Source organism: Podarcis erhardii (genome assembly GCF_964252035.2).
Source record: "Podarcis erhardii genome assembly, chromosome: 2".
NCBI classification, from domain to species: domain Eukaryota; kingdom Metazoa; phylum Chordata; class Lepidosauria; order Squamata; family Lacertidae; genus Podarcis; species Podarcis erhardii.
In genome coordinates, this window is record NC_138498.1 from 30,428,912 (window position 1) to 30,450,198 (window position 21,287).

Consider the following 21,287-nt stretch of genomic DNA (forward strand, 5'->3'; position numbering starts at 1 on the left):
TGCAGCTGGGGGTGAAGTGGGGGCTGCAGGTCAAAACGAAGAGACGTGGGGCTTAATTCAACATGGACGGGAGGAGCTCAGGCCTTGCGTAACAGGTGGACTGTGGGATGGGATTGAAGGGCATTAGCAAACCTGAAGGGGGGGTGGGGGCAAGGAGGGAGAGAGCCGACAAATGCACTCATAGGTCAAGGCCAAGTGCCATTGTCAGAGTTGATCTGGAGTAGATCACAGGACCAAAATAAGTAGAGGATGAGACGAATGCTCATGCTGGCGTTTCTCCTGAGGCCTGTTGTTCCAGTTGCCACAAGAATAAATAGGTATACAATATACGTATTATTTCTACAGTAGTTGTTTCCCCTGTTAATACTGAGCAGGGCTGAATGGTTGAGTCTCTACATACACCCTGAGCAACTGCGGACTAATTCCATAAGGCACAACAATTAATGAAATAATGAAACCTATTATTTGGTCTGACTACTAACAGCTCGCTACTATGAACATTTACTTAGATTTAACTAATGCTTTAATATCACACAAAATAAAGTTAGCTACATAAACATTTTTTATATTAAAAAAACTCATAGGTCTGATGCATTTTTTGGAGTTTCCTGGTCAGGCTCCCGCTAATACGATGCCAGACCAGAGCATGTGACCAAGGCAACATGAATCTCCTTTTTCCAGTTCTGGCTGCCATAAGACCCTGCTGGCCATTGCAAGCCCAACTCTCAAAGGCAAAACACTGTCATCCTTGTGGGCTAAGTAAAGGCTGCTTAACTGAGGCACCCGGCAAGATTCTGCAGCCTGAGCGTAGCCCGGGCCTCCTACAAAACAAGGAGGCAGATTGTTGGCTTCCTCAAGCTACACCCACCCACGGGATACACAGAGTCCTCTCACTATCCATCTGCTGGGACCATCAGGAGTTGGGGATTCAGCATCTGCTCCCAAGGGAGGTGTGAAAGTGGCAGAAACGATCATGCCGGCAGAGCGGAGAGCAGAATGAGCCAGGAGGCTGAGTGACTTGATGTCGCTAGAAAAGCTCAAGCAAAAGGGCGGGAGGTGGGGGGAGAGGAGAGAACACTGCCCCAATGAGTTGAGCCATATTGCATGGCTAAACTCACAGCCTTTAATGGAATCCCTTCCCTTCCCTTGGAATTCCCATTCCTTGCCGTATTATTTCCCCATTAGCAGCCCTACACAGTCTGGTTTCTTGCTGTAGAATCGAGCACAGGTTCTCGGGCACCTCCTTGTTGGCAAACCGCATATGTGTGTGTGTGTGTGTGTGTGTGTGTGTGAAATACAATCGTTCAGAGATTACCAACAAAGGTTTATTTTCGGCACTTTGAAGATCTCAAATATGACTAAGATCTTACAAACAAAAGCAATGCTTTCTTCCTGACCTGCGTGTGGCTGTGTCAGAAAAGAAGACAGACAGGCACAGGTGATGCTCTTGCATGCCCACTCCTCAGTTTCCACTCCTTTCGCAGCAGGACTTGGGGCTTCTTCTTCACGCATTGCAAGCTTAAGACAATGCTCTCTAAATGTGTGCATAGAAAAATGTAATATATGGACCTGCCCAAATTTTTATTGAGAGCAACTGGGGTAGAATGCAGTTTCCCAATCAAGGGCTGAACTAGAGGCAATGCAAGTTGTGTGAAAGCAATTCGCCCACAGGGAAGAGGGAGCAGCCTCAAGACCATGAGGAGGAAGGGGACTTGAACTCTGTTGTGGTTCCGAGAAGACCTGCTTCTCCAGTACAACTATTTGCATTTCTATTAGTGCCAGTGGGAACCTGAGGCTAATCACAACTAGGTTTGCTGTTTGTTCTGATTTAGCACCGAAGAGTGCGTTTTTCAGGGGAAAGCTGCGGGACAATGGTCAAGTGCAAAACTGCTTTCTAGGCACAGAAGAAGTGGAAGTGTGACTTGCCCGTCCTCCGAAATGCAAATAGCAGCTTTGGGGAAGACTCTGGTAGGCAAGGAAAGGGTTTGGGGAAGACTCTGGTAGGCAAGGAAAGAGTTACACTTCACTCCCAGGGTCCCCACAAATGCTGTTCCCATTGCCCCAACACACAGATTTGAACTTTTACCTGTTCCCAGCAGTAGTGCTGTGTACATTTTCTTCTTTGTGCAACTAACATTGCATCTAGTCTGGGCTCTGGTAACCAACAGAGTTTTTCCTGCTACCAAAGGTGAGAAGCAGCCCCGAGATTGCCCCAGCTGTACGACTGGGGGATCAGGGCCACGATGTTGGTGGCACTGAAGCTCCATTGTTCCTTCTGCTGAACATCTGCACAGGGAAGTCAACAGAAGTAACAGAGCAGTTGGGAGGTCGTTGTGTCACTTGTCCCGGACAAAGAGGTTTCAAAGAACGTCCTCAATGCTGCATTAATGTTCAGAGTCTGTGTCTTCACTCATCCTAGAGAGGAGAGGAGGTATTAAAAAGAGGGGGAAAGAACGAACATTTCCACGGCTGCCAAACAAATTAGAGTTTTGTTTTTTTGAAAAAAATTCTCATCAACAGCCTTGCTGTTAGCTACTTAATTAGCCAATTTGTGTAACATTTTCAGTATCTCAACAAAAGCCACTATTTGGAGATTACTTATTGACGGGAACAGTTCCTACAGTCACAGGTTTCTGTATTTGTAGGCGGCTGCTGTGATACCTGGAGGAACAGAAGCGGCAGTCCTCAGCTCATTTACTTTCTAGTAAAGCCCCTCAAAATGCAATAGGACTTCTCAGTCAAAGTGCACTGGCTTGCTAAAGAAAAGTGCCCTAAACACCAACCTCCACTTGGGTATGGGGGGGGGGGGGACTCAGGCCTTGCAACTTGGCACAGCTCATACTAGACAAGGAGTGGCTAATCTACACCCTGCAGGCTGTAGGCTGCCCTGCCCCCTCACAAAACTCGCCACCACAAGGTTGTATTTTTTTTAAAAAAAGCATTATTTATTTTCTCTGTGCGTGCATGAGTCCCCCACTATGAGTCCATGACTGCAAATGTTTTTTCTGGGTCCCTTCTCAATGCGCCCATCTTTTAAAATGGTGGCAGGCATTTGCGGCCCTCTAGGCCTCTCTACCTATCCCTCAGAACTCTATTTCTCCCTTGTCCTGCTTCGTACTCCAGCTAAAATAAATACTAGAACTCTTGTTAATATCTCTTCCTTGTCTGGATGGGGGATAGAGAAGGGATGTGTGTGTGTGTAGAAACAAGCCTAATGCACCAGGGTAAAATTTACATTTCCTCATTTTTCTCTCAAGTCCAACCTATCACAGGGATACGGATGGCCCTTGGAAAGTTGCCCAGAAGCGAATGTGGCCCTCAGACTGAAAAATGTTCCTCAACCCTGTTTAAACACACACACATTACTCTTGAAGGTCCCCTGCTTTGATGCTAAGAGGTTTTTTTTGCAGACCCCACAACCTGCCACATTTGACCCAGCCAATATATATTTTTTAATTTTGAAAAAAGCACACACAATGAAGGAAGTTTTTCCTTACTGGCCTCCTGCTGCGACACCATGATCTAAAAAGCTTTTTGCGATTCCCCAGGACACTGCGCCCTCCCCACCCCCACTTGTCCTTCAATAAAAAATTAATCTGTTTTTTCCTGAACTGAATAATCAATAATGAATGATAAGGCATGATTTAAGACATCGTGGAATAGTTGACGGTAAAGGCTCTCGGAAGGCAGCCTTGAGAACTGCAGGCCTCGCTTGTGGCCTTTTGCATTTAAGCCATTCCCACTTCAGAGATGTAGCCCCCACAAGATCAGCCATAGGGCAGTGTGCCTTTGGTGGTGGGTGTCCCCAACATATCGGAATTGTGCAGAACAGAAGCCCTGGAACTGTATACCCACACCCTCCCGGGCACTAGAGAAATCAGGGCCTAAGCAGAGATGGCATGCGATATTTTTCTTGGTTGGAACAGGATTTCCCTTGCGAACGTGTACTGCTGCCCAGCTCTGACCCTGCAGTGTGAGCCTCGCTGGAAACCTATTACCGGGGCAAACAGCAGCAAGAAAGAGGTGAAATTCAAGGCATCAAAATAGCTTGTACCTTTTGGAAGGTGTGGGCAGAATAAGCACCTACATCTGAGTGTCTTTCCCCTTTTAGGCTAGAATGTGTAAAAGGAGCATAGAACCAAAAGCACTGAGGAATCCGTGATCTGGGGGGTGGAGAGAATCCACCGCTCATAATAATAAATAATAATAATTTTGTATTTGTACCCTGCCCTTCCCAGTTCAAAAACCGGGCTCAGGGCGGCTAACAACAACTTTAAAACACTTAATTGATGCAACAAAAAACAGCATAAAAAACAGTATAAAATGTGAATAACAATAAATTCAGAATTCATGTACCTTTCCTGAATCTAGAATAGATCAAGCACAGCGCCATTTGGGGGTTACACTGAGCAACGCAAACCTGTTAAAAACTTGCAGCCCTGGTAAACACTCCCAGCACATGCGCGCGCGCGCGCGCGCACACACACACACACACACACAACTATCATAAAAAGTAGGCGCAGCATGGGACAGGAGGGCACAAGAGCCTTGGCCTGGGGCAGCGCACGCTGGGGGCGTATCCTGCACTCAGCACCCCTTGAGCTGAACAGAGACAACAACAGCTGGGATGGTGGCAGATGGTTCTCAAACCCCAGTGCCCTGAATGAAGGCAGAATCCTGCATGCATCAGGCTCCAAAGGGTAGGAGGGCAAATTGCCAGCTCTCTGCAGAGGGACTTGGCCTGCCTCATCTTCACCTCTTCCATTATCCCGCCTTCAGATAAATGCTAATAGCCTTTCGGGGGGGCTGACACTTGCACTCACTTAAAACACCTATCACTCCCTCCCTGCCAGGATTACGATCTCTGCTCCTCCAAGAGCTTCAGCCTGAAGGCAACTGTCAGATTACGGAGGGGAAGCATCTCCAAAACAGCTTCCCTGGCTGCCTTTAACCTCCAAGGCAGGGCTTGCGTATTATGAATGGAGGTGGTCCCAGGGTCAGTGGACATACTAGGCTGCAAATGAGTCTAGGGGCAGAAAATGAAGCCACTACAGATAACAGGCAGGTCATAAGTGCAGCAAAAGGACAATAATAAGGACAGCATTAAAAAAACAGATTCTGGTTTATTATTTGGACATAGCACCACATTTGGATTGCAGATCTGGAATGAAGCAGAAATGAACTGGAACGAAAGCAGGTTTTGGGGCAGAGTGGCAAACAGGGCCAGACAGAAACATTTTGCTGCCTGATCCACGGCACCTTATTTTCCCCTCCCCACCATGCTAGGTCAAATGTTTTTTAAAAGTTCTGCTGCACCATTCAGAGATTAATCCCTTTCCTCATCAACTATCCTCCTAAACTCCACCCTCCCCCTCCGAACAGAGCAGATCTGCCCTGGCTGCAAGCCGGAGTGACGTGGGCTGGTTTGTAGGAGCAAAACATCACCTGGGTGACTGCGGATTTAACACAGCATAGAAGATGCAGCAGTCTCAATGCCCAGAGCAGCCAGAGTCCTGCAACTCTGAACTGGAATGGGCAACCTCCAGGCTTGCAGGATCAACTTTGGTTTTGTTACAAGAACCAACTGAAACTGGGTTCAACATAGTGGCAACAGAAAACCAGGGAACAGGGTAGAGCAGAGCTCACGCTCAGCCCAAGAATTGGTTTTCACTGTGCCAGAAACTGAGCTACACAATCCTGACACACAAAAATCCACTTTCTCCCCAAGCTTTCTTCATCTTTTCAGTAGCCTAACTCATAAGGGCAGGTTGTGCGAAGCATTTTTGCTGTTGCGATTGTAGAAGAAGTGAGAATTGGGAAAGAAACTGTTGGTAAATCTACTGCAGAGCACCCAGATGTCTACCTTCTGCCTACCCCATCCATTTCAGGACTTGCATTTTTCTGCAATACCACCACTGGCTTCTGTTGCATTTGCTCAAAGGACAGCAAATCCTGTGACCTTCTGAAGGCAAATGCGAACCAAACGCATTTCTGCCATGCCCAGCCACGTGATTCCCCAGAGAACACACGGCGCAACACGGTGCTTTGCTGGAAATAGCCTGCTCCCGGAGGCTGTGTGGGCCCTGCGGTCATTTCACCTTGCCAAGTTACCCTAGCTGTCCCTTTAATGCCATTACCGAAGAGCATTAAAAAAGCAGATTGCCCAAAGGGGATGCGCGGCCACGCATCCCACCCAATCGCCCACACCTACCTCTCTGGCTGAGGTGATGCAGAGATGGCTTCCAAATGTTTCCGGATGTACTCTCTGGATCTTATGTCGGCCTGGAATCAGGGCAGAAAACAGAACACAGAAAACAGGGGGGGGGGGAGGACAGTTTGTTTTGGCTGGCTGATGTCTGCAGTTGTATCTGAGGAGCTTGTGGTGGGACGAGAGGGAATAAATAACACCTAATGATCAAGGAAGAAACGCCCAAAGCCCAGTCCTGCCCATGCTTAGGCCAATCATCTGAGGAACATTTTCTGGACTGACCTCCCACCCAACAACTCACCACAAGGCCTCTCTATTAATTCCAGGCCGTGCTCCAATCTAGCTCAAGTAATTAGGCAGCAAAACACATCCCTGGCACCCGTCTATGGCCATGGGTGCCATTTTATTATTATTATTTTTACAGAACGGGCATTGAAATCAAGGAACAAATCCAGAGGCCTTGTAGAAGGGTCAGGCTACCCTGCGCCCACTTAACCTTGGGTGCTTCCACTCTGGAAGCCACCTTTCTCATTGTCACTTCTGACCTGACCCCTTCTAAAAGTTAAAATGTTGGGGATTTGACCTTCTGCATGCACAGAATGCAGAAGACCCTGATGTTGGGAAAGATGGAGGGCACAAGGAGAAAGGGACGACAGAGGACGAGATGGTTGGATAGTGTTCTCGAAGCTATCAGCATGACTTTGACCAAACTGCAGGAGGCAGTGGAAGACAGGAGTGCCTGGCATGCTCTGGTCCATGGGGTCACGAATAGTCGGACACAACGAAACGACTAAACAACAACAACAACAACAACAACAATGCACAGAAAGTACTCTGCAGGCATGAGCTGCTATGAGCCTTCCCTAATCCATGTCTTGATTCAATGGGAAGTGCCTTCTGAATAACTTGGAGAAAATGGTCTTCTATACCTATGAGTTGTTCAGCAGGTTATAGATTTCCCAAAGGCGATTCAAGCAGTTACTTCTAGGCTATGAATATATTGTATATGAGCATGTGTATGTATGTGAGAGTTTTGACTCATTCGCCGGCTCAAACAGCAGGTGTGCCAGTTCAGTGTTCAGAACGAAGTGATGTGAGCAGGCGCATGCTGCCAAAATGGCTGAGCTGAGTGAAATAGCAGAGAGCCAGTGGGACAAAATTCTCATCACTGGTTGTCTCATGCTTCCTTGGGAAACATATTTCACTAGGCTTCCCAGGGGAATCACTTCCTAATTCTAGAACAAGCCAATACTTGGTGGAGGATTTGTGGTTTGGCTGGGTTTATTGATTTTTTTATATATATATAGGAAAAAAATTATAGATTGCTTACTCAGAAAAATATTTAAGTAGTGTATATAAAATAATTGTCAATAATTACAGCAATGGTTTTAAAAACAAATATACCTGACAGCGAGATCAGGGCTGCAACAGGATCCTCAGCTTTCCTCATTGGAAAGATTTAGGAACCCATGAGGTCCAATAAACCTCCAAGGACGAACCATCTGAATGGGCTCACCACCCTTGCGGGGAAAATTGCTGCCACTAACTCAGAGCTCACCAGATGGTAGACAATAAAAACGCCCCACAATCCACCCTTCCCAATTTCTTTTTGACCACTTCTCACACCACTTGGGGCAAAGACTTGGTGTGTTTGACCAGCAGTTATTTGAGACAGTCCCTGTGCCAGGGCTGAGAATTGGGTGGAGGGTTTATCATTTCCTGTGGTTGGTTCAGAACAGATCTCACCAGGCCACCTTAGGCCTGCACACAAGTCTCCAGCCCCTCTGAATTTCCATTGGCCTTTGCCAGGGCTTAGAGGCACCTATTGTAACTTGCATGGTACAGCTCAGACTCTCCCTGCCATACCTACAGAGTTATCTGAGGAAGGTCTCATTTCGTGCCATGAGCCAGCAGAAGGCCTGGGGCACAATATACCCCATGCATGCCCTAGATCTCCCAAGCCTGCACGTTGTAAACTGAATCCATGGGGGCAGCAAGGGAAGGGCTCCATTTGCAATGCTTAGGCCTGATGTACAAGCCAATACCCAGTTTCACCATCTTCCAGGCTTCCCAAATATCACAGAATAATCTGCCTCCCCAAGCCCTATCACTTGGGATCGAGTTTCTGCAGCACTCCGCAGGACAAAGTTGGTTTGCCCATATTTGGACAGGTTAACTTTCTTTCTGTTGTTATTAACCACTGGTTTTCGTTAACTATTTCAAACCAATACATGGCATTCAGCCGTCGTCCTTCTTCTCCCCCACACATAGTGCAGCTGCTCCTATTAAAGCATCCCCAGTAGAGTCTTCCTCCCATCGCCTTGGCAGTTGGGGGTCCCCAGCAGCCAGGCTCCTTGCCCTCTGCAAAGACAGCTCCTCCTGTCCCCTAGCTAGGCATCTTTCCCTCTCCTCCGTGTAGCTACACAGTTGTCCTGCACACCCTCAAGCCTCTTCTCCTCTTTTGCCCAAGGCAAAGCTGGCCCCCCCACTTTCACTGGGGAATGCTAAAAATGAAGATTTCCTCTTCTCCCCCTATAACTGGCTAATATTCTTTAATACCACTGCACCTCAACTAATGCCTTTGAAGAGAGAGAAGCTTACATTTTTACGCAGAGGCAGTGTTAGTCTTTGTATGCAATGGGAACTGTGGTCAAAAATGACATGGCTGATTGTATCAGGCCCTCAGCCCAATTGCTTCTTAGGTCTCACTGTTCCATTAGAGCTTGTCAGGTCCATACTGAGACAGGATGCCTGTACATTTAATAAGAGTTAGATTAAGAGGCACAAGTAGGGGGATTTCGCAAGGTGCTGCTTTTCAATGCCTGCCGGCTCCCAGCATCCCTCACCATTGGGAAGGTTCATTAGGACAAACTTTGAGACTCCTTCTCCTACACTTTTCCACCAAAATTAGTCCCCATCATTCAGCTCCATACCAGAATTCCCTTCGGGACAAGGGAATCTAGATGGCTCAAACAAGTAAGTTGTGTTGTATGCTACAGTAGAAGCTAAAAGCTGCCCTGTTCTTCCAAAATAAATCCATCCATTTGGAGTGAAAATGAAAAATGGCTCTGGGTGTAACTGTTTCGCTGGAGGAATTTCTCTCATCTTACACCCATCTGACAAATAACTCTTGCTTCTTTGATTAAAAAGTTGGCTTTGCAATGAAATTCACGACCAGGGACTTCCAGTGTCTAGTGGCCCAAATGGGTTCATAACCAGGGGATTTAAATGCATTCCAGTATATTTCAATAGAACATGGGGCATTTCATTTCTATTTTATCAAGTATTACAATAACTGGTAGCAGCATCAAGAGCTACCTTCATTTCACTTTTGGTAGCCTGGGTTTGGGAGACACTCCCAAAGCAAGTTTATCTGATGCATCATTAAGTGTCCTTTTATATTGCAAAAAAGTCTTGCCAGTCTTCACTCCTAGCACTGTGCTAAGAGTCAGCTTAACCCGGCTTATTAAACCAAGAGGCTAATCAATAAGATGGATCATGTTGCCTTAATAATCCCCCCAGATCACACCTATTTTTGGAATAGACTAGCTGCAGCAGCAGCATTAGGGGCTGGAGGTTATGCCGGGAGTATTTTGGGAAGAGATTTGGGCATATCAGTCCAGGGCATGGTTGGAGACTGTGGAGCATGGAAGTTCTGTTGCCACTGGACTGGAGTCTGTTTCATTCCAGTGCTGGGAAGCATGGAAAGAAGGGCCTAAAATTACACAGCAAGCTTTCCTTCTGCCCTTTTTTGGACAGGGGACTCTCTCCTGTGTAGTAGTGAGAGCAGGGGTAGGGGTGAAGCAGCCCACCATGACTAGAGGGTTGTGAGATGTGGGGCACGCTGCAGCAATCAAACAGAAGAACTGGAGCAGTTTTTCTTTTCAAATATACATTGGAATGAGCTCCATTCTCAAGCGCACACAAAACCTTGGATCACTGAACACTTGGTGACTTGGAAACGCAAACCGATCATACACAGAAAGGCCTTGTGTTTGTGCTGATGTGGTGCAGCACAAGCATTTTTCTCTCTCCCTCTCGTTCCCTCCCTCAGATGCTTGAACTATTATGGCTTCTTAGGCAATGCTGTAGCCAATAAATGATGAGCATGTGCATGTTCGTGTGAAGCAACCACAGATCAAGAGGGAGCCCCAACTACGCACACTCCACCGACTAAGAAACGTTCCCTGTGGTTTTGGTAGCTGGGCCCTGCTACAGAGAAGGGAAAAGCCGCTTCTCCTGAACTTTTTCCTACATTGCAGTCAGCAAAGGCACAGGTGGTCTAGCACTGCCACCTTCTGGCTGTATTCTCAACTGGTAGCTTCTGCAGACCCTCTTGCAGTGTCCTGAGCCAGAGGCAGCACCGCAGTCTGGTGATGTGAGCAATGCCGCTAGAGCTATTCAGCCAGCCAGCGCACAGCCTCTCAAAGGGGCTGCAGCTGGCAACGCATTTCCATGTCAAGAAAAGGGAGGCCTTAGGAAGGAGGTGGACAATTTAGCCTACTCCTTTTATCCTCATGTTCGCCATTTAAGTCTGCTGATGTGCAGGTTTGCCAGTTATTCGTGGGCAACCTCCACCTGCATCGTAGGCAGTAGTATATCATGCAGTGATATCAAATCCTGCACTCCAGGAACACCCAGGCGTGAAATTCGGATGGGAGACTTCATCCACCTATAGTTGGGCACCCTATAATTTTCTCAGTAAAAGCAAATTGACAGAGGGGTGACAGGAGAAAATGTTATTGGCTAGGACAGTGGTGTCCAAACTTTTTTCAAAGAGGGCCAGATTTGATGAAGTGAAGGTCCGTGAGGGCCGACCAAAGTTTTTTTAGCATTGAAGGATTGAAGTTGTTGAGCTTTTTTATGATTTTTACCTCATAGTTGTTGAGTTTTTTTAGAATTGAAGTTGTTGAGGTTTTCTTGGGATTTTACTCCAGGAAGTAAACTGCCACAGGGGCCAGATTGAACCAACCCGCGAGCCGGATTAGGCCCCTGAAACGGACTTTGGACATGCCTGGGCTAGGATATTTGCAAAAATCTTAACTATCCAATGCATTCCTAAAAAGGGAACATCTCTTGGGAATGGTGTTTTATGATTTGCTAAGCAGTTATGGATGGAGCCAGCCCAAAAGCAATTCCTAGTAAACAAATCCCATAATAAAAAGCAGCCTGCTAAAAGAGCATGCTTGGAAAGCAGAAGGAACAGCCAGTGTGTTGGATCTGCCCAGAGTGCTGGATCTGGCCCATGTCATATGTAATGCATGCATGGGCATGGCTTAGCTAAAATGGCCTCACAAAACAAAATGGAGAGCATTGGTAGGTCCAATTCGGCTTGTGGGGTGGCGATTCCCCACCTTGGAGGTTGTGAAGGAATTGAACCTTGCTTTTATGAAATGCTGTATACTATCTCGTACATCCATTTGGGGATTAGAAGGTGAACTTGTGCAGCCTGACAGGAGAAAATGAAGATATAAAGTGGGGGCAGGTAAAAATTTTTTTTGGGTTTTATTAAGCATTTAGAATACAGTGGTACCTCAGGTTAAGAACTTAATTCGTTCCGGAGGTCCGTTCTTAACCTGAAACTGTTCTTAACCTGAGGTACCACTTTAGCTATAGGGGCCTCCCGCTGCCGCCATGCTACCACCGCACGATTTCTGTTCTCATCCTGAGGTAAAGTTCTTAACCCGAGGTACTACTTCCGAGTTAGCGGAGTCTGTAACCTGAAGTGTCTGTAACCCAAAGCATTTGTAACCTGAGGTACCACTGTAGTTTGGAGGTGGGCAGACCAAGGTGGGTCTCAGTGTGATAAGAAAAGGCTTTGTGAAAATAAGTGAGAACCAGCTCTAGTGCATGTAATGAGAGAAGAGGAAAAGAGGATCACATTTTAATCTATTTTGATATTTTGCTCCATTGGGGAATATACGGCTTTTCTGTAACTTTTCCTTGTAATACCTTTTCTTTAAAACACCATATTTTTTCCATCCAATCTTAGTCATTTCCTTTTGCTTTTTCATAAACCGGGGGTGGGGGGGGGTGTCTAAGCTGATTGCAAACACTCTCCTACCTGGGAGCCATAAACTTTGCACTACCTTGAGAAGTTTCAGGGAGACCCCGGGGGAGAGTTTAAGCCTGATTTAAGGCAGCCTTGTAAGTTTAAGGCAGTCTTGTAAAAAAAGATAGAAAGAAAAAGTTCCCCTACTTTACCTGGTGTTTACCAGCAAGTTATTTGAAAGGGAAGAATCGGCTGAGCAGAGGATTACACTCTGTGTTAGCCAGGAAGACCCTCCCCTTAGTTGGCACAGGGCCCAGAGGCTGGCTAGCTGGCAGGTGGCCGGCGGCCACGACAGGTGTAATTTGCTGGTGGTCACATGCCGGGAGTGGGCAGGTAGTCAGCAGTGGATGAGGCCAGAGCTAAAAGTGGTCCATAACAACAACAACAACAATTTTATAATTTATTCCCCCCACCCATCTGGCTGGGTTGCCATGCCACTCCTTGTGTCTGCCACCCCATCCCTCTCTGTCTCTCTGCTAATCCTGCTAAAGAAGAGACAAATTGCTCTTGTCCAAGTTCTGAGTGCTTTGGCAATTTAGGCCAAAACCAGCAGGTTACCTCCCCCTGTTATGGAGGACAGATCTTCAATGGCTATCACCAGCCAAGATACCTAAACTGAAAGCTCCACATATAGAGGACATATGCAACCTCAGAATACAAGACGCTGAGGACAAACAACAGGACGATGGTCATCGCCGTGTTTGCAACCTTCTAACAGCCATCAGGTCAACCACCACTGGAAGTGCTAGCCTACAACTGACATGGCAAATCAGCTGGTCCCTTGGCCTGAGGCTGCCAGCACCACCCTTCCACCTGAAATCCTGTTCTCACCTGCCGGATGGGCTCAGGAATCCGATACCTGCAGCAGGAGTGCACTAACTGCACAGCGGACAGAAGGCTCATCTTGTGGCCCACAGAGATGTACACGGGTTTGGTGCTCTTGGCGTAGCTGCGCAAAGCCTAGGGCAGATTTAAAAACAAATGAACAAAAGACAGCATAAGTGACAATAAGTTGGGAGCAAAAGCCAGAGCAACTGGAGCCAGTTCAGAGCTCATTGTTGCCAGATGGAGGAGCATAATAATAATAATAATAATAATAATAATAATAATAATAATAGTTGTATTATCTATGCCCTACTCATCTGGCTGGGCTTTATTTGCTTCCAGCAAAATACTTTTTAAAAATAATAAAATATTGAACATAAAAAAACTTCCTGATGCAGGGCTTCTAAAAGTTGTGTAGTTCTTTATCTCCTTGACGTCTGATGGGAGGGCGTTCCACAGGGAGGGTGCCACTACCATGAAGGCCCTCTGCCTGGTTCAAGTACAGGCAAAGGATCCACCAGGGCCTACTCCCCATCTACCTCATGATGCCCTTGGCAGGGGCTCAGTGCTTCCAACTCTGCTCACTATCAATAGTGCTCCTCTCTGCACCCCAGTACTTACCATACCCAAGATTTTCCCTGAAGTACTCAATAGGGGGAATGTGTCTCCTCCTGCCTGAAGGTCTTGGATCTAGAATACAATAGGTTTGCTGCAGCTGAAACGAGTTATAAACTTGATCAACGTGAGGTGACTTCCTAGAATTCCTCCTGCTTTAAGAGGTTGGGATCCAACAACCTAACACCCCCCACCCCCACCCCTACACATACATACATACATACAAACAAGCCACACTGCAAGCAACTGAACGCAAGCAACCAAGCTTAGGACCCCATATCTCTTGCCTTATCAATAAAAATAAATATATACATAAACGAAGGACCTACCCACGTGATGGTGAGACACAAATCCCTACACTAATAATAGGCAACAGAACGAAAGAACAATACCCCCATTTCTCTCCCCACCTCTTCCTTCCCCCCACCCCCAACTGCAAGATGTCTATGACAAAATTGTCTCTCACTAAATGTAAATGAACTGTGAAAAAGACTATGAATGGAAAGAGGTTGGGATCACACTTGTCAGGCATTTCCTTTGCTAGTATCTGTTCAGTCCTGCAGCTTTGAATAGCAAGTCCCTGAAGGAAGTATCTGGGGCAGGAGTAGCTTGGGTGGAATTCTCTCTTGCAGGATCACGCCACGCAAAGAGGAGTGACTTCTCTTTTGGGGCCACTTCACTGTGCGTAAAACGCATTACACTTACCCATAAGACCATTCTCAGGTGCATGCAACAAATGCATGTCTATGCACAAACATGTCAGGAATCCAAGATTGGCTGTGGTTCCCTGACACAGTGCATGTAGGTCAATGCATCCATTCCAATGGAATACACACACACAAAGACAGACGTACATAGTTGGAACTGCAACTGCAGTGCAGAGAAACCAGCAAAATCTTCTACAATTCCTACAAGAGGCTCACTTGATGTACGATTCATAGAAAGCTTCCTTACACTGAGCCAGAGAATTTGTCCCTCTAGTTTGTTTATAACACTGGCCGGCAGCAGCTCTCCAGGGTTTCAAACAGGGATATATATCCTAGCCCTTCCTGGAAATGTTGGGGGTTCACCCTGAGCCCCTGCTCCACCACTGATCTACGAACCTTCCTGATGGCTGTTCGGAACGTGAGCTCAGAATTGCTATCCCGGACTTACCTGTTCCTTGTGCAGCTCGTCATTGGCCAGACCATCAACCTGCAGGAGGTTTTTGGCTACACCAACGCAGGGGAGGCCTGTGAGCACACCGAGATGGCAGGCAATGCCGAAGCCTGCCGAAGGAAAAGTGGGAAGAAGACGCTGAAGCAAAGAAAGCAGGGAGAGAGCTTTCCGACTTGCTGTGGGTCTCTTTATGACGTTGAGAGATCCAAACTGCCAAAGGAAAGCTAAAGCATGCCAGAAGAGGCAAGCCTACAAATTTTTGCAAGGAGCTGGACCCATGGTCAGGGGTCAGCATCAACAGGGTACCCGTGGAGGTCCCCAGCCAGTTGTGGGGCTGGTGCTCCTCTCCCATCTTGCTGCTGCTCCTTCACCTGCTCGCAAGCATGCAAGCAGTGATAAGAGCAGCCTTTGGGTCCAGACTCCAGAGGGAGAGGGTCAGTGAGGGGACAGTGGCAAGGAATGTCATGTGACAAAGACACATGAGAGCAGAAGCAGCAAAGCAGGCTGGGAAGTGCTGGGACTGCACAATCATTTGGGCCTACTAAAGTTATTCAGGCCTAACTGCTAACTGTTGAGTCCCTCTGACATGTGACTCATTCTCCTTATAAGTAGCCGCCATTTTCTCTCTGTGTTCTCAGTAAGATTTCAGTCAGAGTCAGTCTGCCTCAGTTGTGAGCAGAGTCAGTATGTAATTTCAGTCAATCTGTTTATGAAGAAGTTTATTTTAACTCAGTAAAGCTCTTAGTCTTTCACTTAAAAACTCTGCATTATTAACTTACGCTGCGTGTCCAGGAAGTGGTCTGCCCGCTTTGAGTGGGGTGTTTGTGTGAGAGAGGGTGTAAACTGAGGGCGTCTTTCCCAAGGGCACTGTAAAAGATGGAAGCCAGCACTGGAGAGAAGCTCCCCATGCTGGCATCTCTAGAACTCCCAGGAGCAATGGCAGACCAACCAAATATGGAAGGGAAATCCGATTGTTGCTAGACTAAAAAGCCAATTCAAGAGTCTTACCTCTGTGGTGGAGAATGCCATTTCCATCTACGAGCAGGACCTAGAAAAGCCACAAAGAGGGACGTAAGTGACAGGTGATGTAGAGTGGGAGACGTTTGCAATAAGTGAAGGTGTGTGTGTGAGAGAGAGAGAATGCACCCACATATTCACACCATCTTCCTCCAATGCTGAAAGAGATGAGATGCAATTACAAAGCCATACCCCAGGAATTCCTCATTGAGGACGTAGAGCTGCAGGGGTAGGAAGTGAGTAATGTACACAATTCCCTCACCTCAAGTTCAGAAGGAACATGTGACAGAGTGCCTGTTCCTCAGGCCTCACCATCCTTTTGGTTCCAAATATTCCTCTCCAGTCTTAACTCTTTTGTGAGGGAATTCCTGTAGCAGTTGTGGATGACTCCACATACGCTGTTTTAGAGATCACTTGGATCCCTTCGGCATGCGCTCAGAGGTGCAGCAGCTCCTTACTTCCCTGCACATGCTTCAATGGGAAGTGTAGCAGGAGAAATGTGCTGAGCAGGTAAACAGACAGGTGTGGGTGGCAGTGGCACCTGGCTGGCTACTGCTGCATCGCTCAGATCTAGCAAAGCTCGCTTAAGTCCCACTGATTTCACTGCGTTGACTGCAAAAGCATGATTAAGTCTGGATCCAAGTTATTATTCTTACTTGTTGCTAAAAGCAACTGGTTGTTGTTTTTTTTAAAAAAAGATTACAACTCAGCCTTAAAAGGATCTTAACCAAATATTAAAACAGGAGCACGTAAAATCAAATCAGAGCAAGACTAAATCAGGAGCAACAAATCCTGATTTAGCAATCTGCATTCATTTATAGATGCCGTATAAATAAGCATAGGTGGCATCCCTCTTTTTTTGCACAGATGCCTTGTGGGGCTGGTAGCCTGGTGAGCTCTCCTGTGAAGCAGATGTTGGCACAAAACTGTTATGCAGAAAAGATGTCCTTAGTGGCAATTTCCCACAAAGAAAAGAGAAAAGCAGACGCTGATACCAATAGGGAACCTTCCACATTCAGAACCAGTATGCTACCTGCTTAGAAGACATTTCAGCATGTAAGCAATATATAAATTAATTGGCATGATGATGATGATGATAGAATATCAGCTTCTGGGGAGCCACAGTAGGAGAGGGCTGTTGCTTTCTAGCTCTACTTGTGAGCTTGTTGGAGGGATCTGGTCGGCCACTGCAGGAAAGAAAATATCCTGGAATAGATGGACTCTTGGTCTGATTGAGCAGAGGGCGGGAAATATCACACCTGGGGCCTGAGACCAGGCGCTTTTTGCTCTAGCCGCTGCAGGGCCTCCACAAGAAAAGGGACTTCTCTGAAGGCCAGGAAACCTGCCACGTATGGGGCATTCACAGCTACCATACAACAGTCTTCATACAGGACCTAAAAAGATCAAGGGAGAATGCAGAGTGAAATATTTCCTTGTGGAGTAACTCACTCAGCAGAATGAGCAAGAGTGGCTGACCACATTCTCAAGCAAGTGAAGTAATATGCACACATTACCATCTTAGCATCCTCATAAGGATAGCAGGCATAGGCATACTCGGCCCTCCAGATGTTTTCGGGCTACAACTCTCATCATCCCTAGCTAACAGGATCAGTGGTCAGGGATGATGGGAATTGTAGTCCCAAAACATCTGCAGGGCCGAGTTTGCCTATGCCTGGTCTATAGTGATCAAGCAATCATAATTTGGCAGAAACTCCCCAAACTCACATGTCTTGTTGAATTACTCCTGAATTGCTGCCATAATACTATCCTCAGCCTTCAAATGCCTGAAGACAAACAGAACTACTAATTTAAAGTTGCTCAGGCAGCAACTAAGAATACTGTAACATTTGACATTTATTATCCTTTCTATGCTGGATCTACCAGAACTCAAAGATCCCTTCCTTCTGTTGTCAACCTTAAAACCTGGGAGATCTATGATGGTTACCTCAAGGTCTGGGTAGCTGAGCACCACCAGTGAAGCACAGGCACTTGTGTCATCTCCTTTGATGTAAGACAGGTCCACTCCTCCAACTCTCTCCAGGCCAGCAAAGGAGGGGTTGCTTTGCCACTCTTGGGTGTCCTGGTCAATTACATCTGCCTTCAGCTGTGCTTGATCACTATGAAATATAATAGAACTAGGTAGCATCTGTTTGTTTCCAGCACCAGAGCAGGCCAGGAACAGACAATTTTCAATGTGTTGGGGGAGTATGATAGAAGCATCATTGCTCACTGTTATCCCTTGATTGCCTCTGGTTCAAAGGTTCTGCAGGTTTTTGTAGCCTTTTGAAATCCTGCACAATCTGTTTAACCCTGAGATAGCGGAGGGACAATAAATGTATGCCTCCACCATACGAATTAGCTCTTTTTAAAAAACTCAAACATCTTCTCTGTCTCCAGACTAATAAGAATATACAGTACAGGAGACCTTTGTTGGCTCAGAATGCTTATGAAACCAACTCATTTTGCTTCAACACATGTGTCTTTCCACAAATACAAGAACATCTCTCTCCAACCCCCGCAAACAAATTAAGGACTAAAGTATACCTTTATCTTTTAATTGTGTGGGAGGGAGATGGCGGGAGACAGTGGTCTGCTTTTGTTGTTTTCCATCTCAGGGAATGCATATTGACATTTGGAACAACACATAAGCAGACAAAACCATTCTGCTTTCAAATATATATATCCGTACCTTTCACTGTAAGTTTACTATCTGGAGTCAATCCTCCAAAGTTTCTCCACCCGCTGTCTCACCATTGACCCTGCAAAGCCAAATTCAGGGCTGGGAAATCTTTGGCGCTCCAATGCTGTTGTACTCCAATTCCCATCAACCCCCAGCCAGTACAGCCAATTGCTAGGCTTGATGGGAGTTGTAATCCAGCCCAAAGGTATCAGATTTAGGAAAGCTGGCAAGATTAGGTAACCTGAACTTTTTGCCCTACGGAGTGTTGTTAAACACAGCGGTCCAAACCCAACCAACTTCTTTTGGTAAGGTTTATCAAGCACCTTGTAACTTTTATTTAGCCCAACAGCAGGAGGCACTAACCCTGCAATCCTAAATTCATTTGCCTGGGGAATCAGACCAATTTAAGTCAGTGGGTCCTGCTGCTAATGAGACACGTGTAGGACTGCACTGCAGGAGTGGGCTGTTTACTGACCAGCAAAGCTAGCGCCGCTAAGGCTCAAATCCTAAGCAGGCTCGCTCGGAATCGATGGCGCTGGCTTCCCAGTAAACCAACCAGCTTCTGGTCGCGCTGTTAAGGTTTTTACTCCTCGGGGCGAGAAGGTACTTTGTTGCTGCTAGGCGAGAAACGTTGACTAGTTCCTGGCTCCCAAACGCAACGGTCCCTTGAGGCACTGCAGCGTTAGGAAAGGCATTTTATAACCATGCAAAAGGCAGCTAAAAACGACGTGCGCGTGAACAGCAGTAAGACCAGGAGGTGGCGCACGAGCGAGCCGCAGCCTCAGCCGCCCGGAAAGCACAATGCAAATCCCGCAGCCCCCAGCGATAGCGCGCTCCCGCTTGCCGCCTTGGAAGACTTGACGTTCCGCTGTAGTTTACCGTTCCCAGGCGCGCAATGTCTCCTCCGCTACCCGCACCTCGGATTCGGCCCGGTCCGCCATTCCAGCCGGAGCTCCCGCCTTACTACTTCCTGGGCTGCTCCTGCACTGATCACGCCCCCACCGAGCGAACCCAAGGGCGCTCTCTCTCTCTCTGCACTGCAGTTCAGTGATGGAAAGGGGCGCACGCCTCCTGGGATAGGGAAAGGCGCGCCTTAGGGTTGGAAAGGGCAAGTTCTGCTGATTGGGTTGCCACCTTTGTTGTGGAAAAATACAGGGCATGGCAAGGAGGTTGGGTTTCTCTCCCCCCCCCTCCCAAGTGACTTCAAAGCAGTGCCGGATTTATGTATAAGCTAAACAAGCTATAGCTTAGGGCCCCACTCTCTTGGGGGCCCTAGAAAAATTTAAAGGGGAAAACCCCTCTAAATTTACATTTCCGAAATATAAGATAAAAAACAAATAAAATAAAACCTACATACAGCAACAGCGTTTTGTGTTGTGTAGGCTCCTATGATGTAAGTAATGGGCCCCGCCTGCTAGCCTGCTCCCTAAAATATCCCTGGTTTGCTCATTTCTTTATATAGGGTGCCTACATTCTGCATGGACTGGTTGCATGGCAATACCTCAGGTTACAAACACTTCAGGTTACAGACTCTGCTAACCCAGAAATAGTACCTTGGGTTAAGAACTTTGCTTCAGGATGAGAACGGAAATCACGTGGTGGCGGTGTGGGAGGACCCATTAGCTAAAGTGGTACCTCAGGTTAAGAACGGACCTCCGGAACGAATTAAGTTCTTAACCAGAGGTACAACTGTATGTGCAAATGGCTTTACATACCTATTAGGTCCATCAATTACCACATAGCATAAATTCAACACAAAAAACAGCAATAATTTGTTGACAAAGGGCAGCTGGACACATAAAGGGCCCCATTACCTTTCAGTAGCTTAGGGCCTCATCAAACCTAAATCTGGCCCTGCTTCAAAGCAACCCATTACAATCTATTGCAGCCTAACAGGATTGCCCCTCTGGAATTCCTCTCTGCCACACACACCAATTTGTAACACTGTCTATGCCCAGAGCTTCTGTTGTAAAAATATTGAACTTCTCCTTTCCCTTGCAGAAGGTGCATGCAAGGAGCCCATATAGAGATCGCTGAGGTTCCCTATCGGTCCGAGAATGAACAGAGACCAACCAAAGATAGGATAAAGCAAAGCGGCTAGTAAGCCTGATCTTTATTGTCAGGAAAACGAGCTGTTAAAAGAGGGTCCTCGCTCGCAAAAGTGTAGGGTGGAGAACCCCGAACAAAAGGAAACACACACATACATAGTTCTCATTGCATACTTCCTACAGGGAAGGTAGCAGTTCAATATTTTTACACTTCCCAGACTGAGCCAGGCCGGATGGGAGCGGGAAGTCTAACTGGAAGGCTGCAGGTTCCCCACCACTATGCTTGACGCAGCAATATGAAATTTATTTCCAAAAGATGCTTGATCATTCTAGAAACTATCTGTTGAATATCTGGAGTAACTGCAAAAACCCTATACATGAAGAAAGATGGCAATGATAAGCCTTAGCACTGCACAACAAGCAAAGCACCCATCATAATCTTGCCTTTCCTTTCAAACCCAGCTCCAAAATGAATGAACCTTTAAGTCACTGAATATATAGTTTTCATGCTGAGCAGCAAATCAACTGATAACGTATTGAAGAGATGTCTCTCTTCTGTGTAGAAAAGCATCTCAGACCTACCGTATTAATAATTGGGAGACGCTTATGCTGATTTGCTTTTGAATTGCAAGTTTATAGAAAACCTCACCCCTGCCAACCCAAGAAATAATGGTGTAAGTAGAG

General features: G+C 46.7%; 1 protein-coding gene across 2 annotated transcripts; it reads right to left on the bottom strand.

Annotated features, from left to right (window-relative positions):
* Window positions 1-1,982: 1,982 nt before the first annotated feature.
* ENDOV (endonuclease V) lies at window positions 1,983-19,548 on the bottom strand. Of its 2 annotated transcripts, none has more exons than XM_081849939.1 (9): window positions 19,435-19,548; window positions 17,821-17,992; window positions 17,135-17,269; window positions 15,867-15,906; window positions 14,856-14,968; window positions 13,707-13,775; window positions 13,092-13,220; window positions 6,212-6,282; window positions 1,983-2,415 (listed from the first exon to the last, which is right to left on the bottom strand). In XM_081849939.1, exons 1-9 carry the CDS (start codon window positions 19,494-19,496, stop codon window positions 2,385-2,387), a joined length of 822 nt encoding a protein of 273 aa, XP_081706065.1. In that variant the 5' UTR covers window positions 19,497-19,548; the 3' UTR covers window positions 1,983-2,384. The 2 variants fall into 2 exon arrangements, with proteins under 2 accessions (XP_081706065.1, XP_081706064.1); XM_081849938.1 differs by having other exon boundaries at window positions 6,212-6,376.
* Window positions 19,549-21,287: the final 1,739 nt, after the last annotated feature.

Coding starts and splice junctions, on each gene's coding strand:
- ENDOV (XM_081849938.1), bottom strand. CDS start 19,496: ATGGCGGACCGGGCCGAATCCGAGGTGCGGGTAGCGGAGGAGACATTG. Junction 17,270..17,820: donor TCAGCTACCCAGACCTTGAG/GTAACCATCATA, acceptor TGATCTTTTTAG/GTCCTGTATGAAGACTGTTG. Junction 15,907..17,134: donor CGCCTGGTCTCAGGCCCCAG/GTGTGATATTTC, acceptor TGGCTTTTCTAG/GTCCTGCTCGTAGATGGAAA.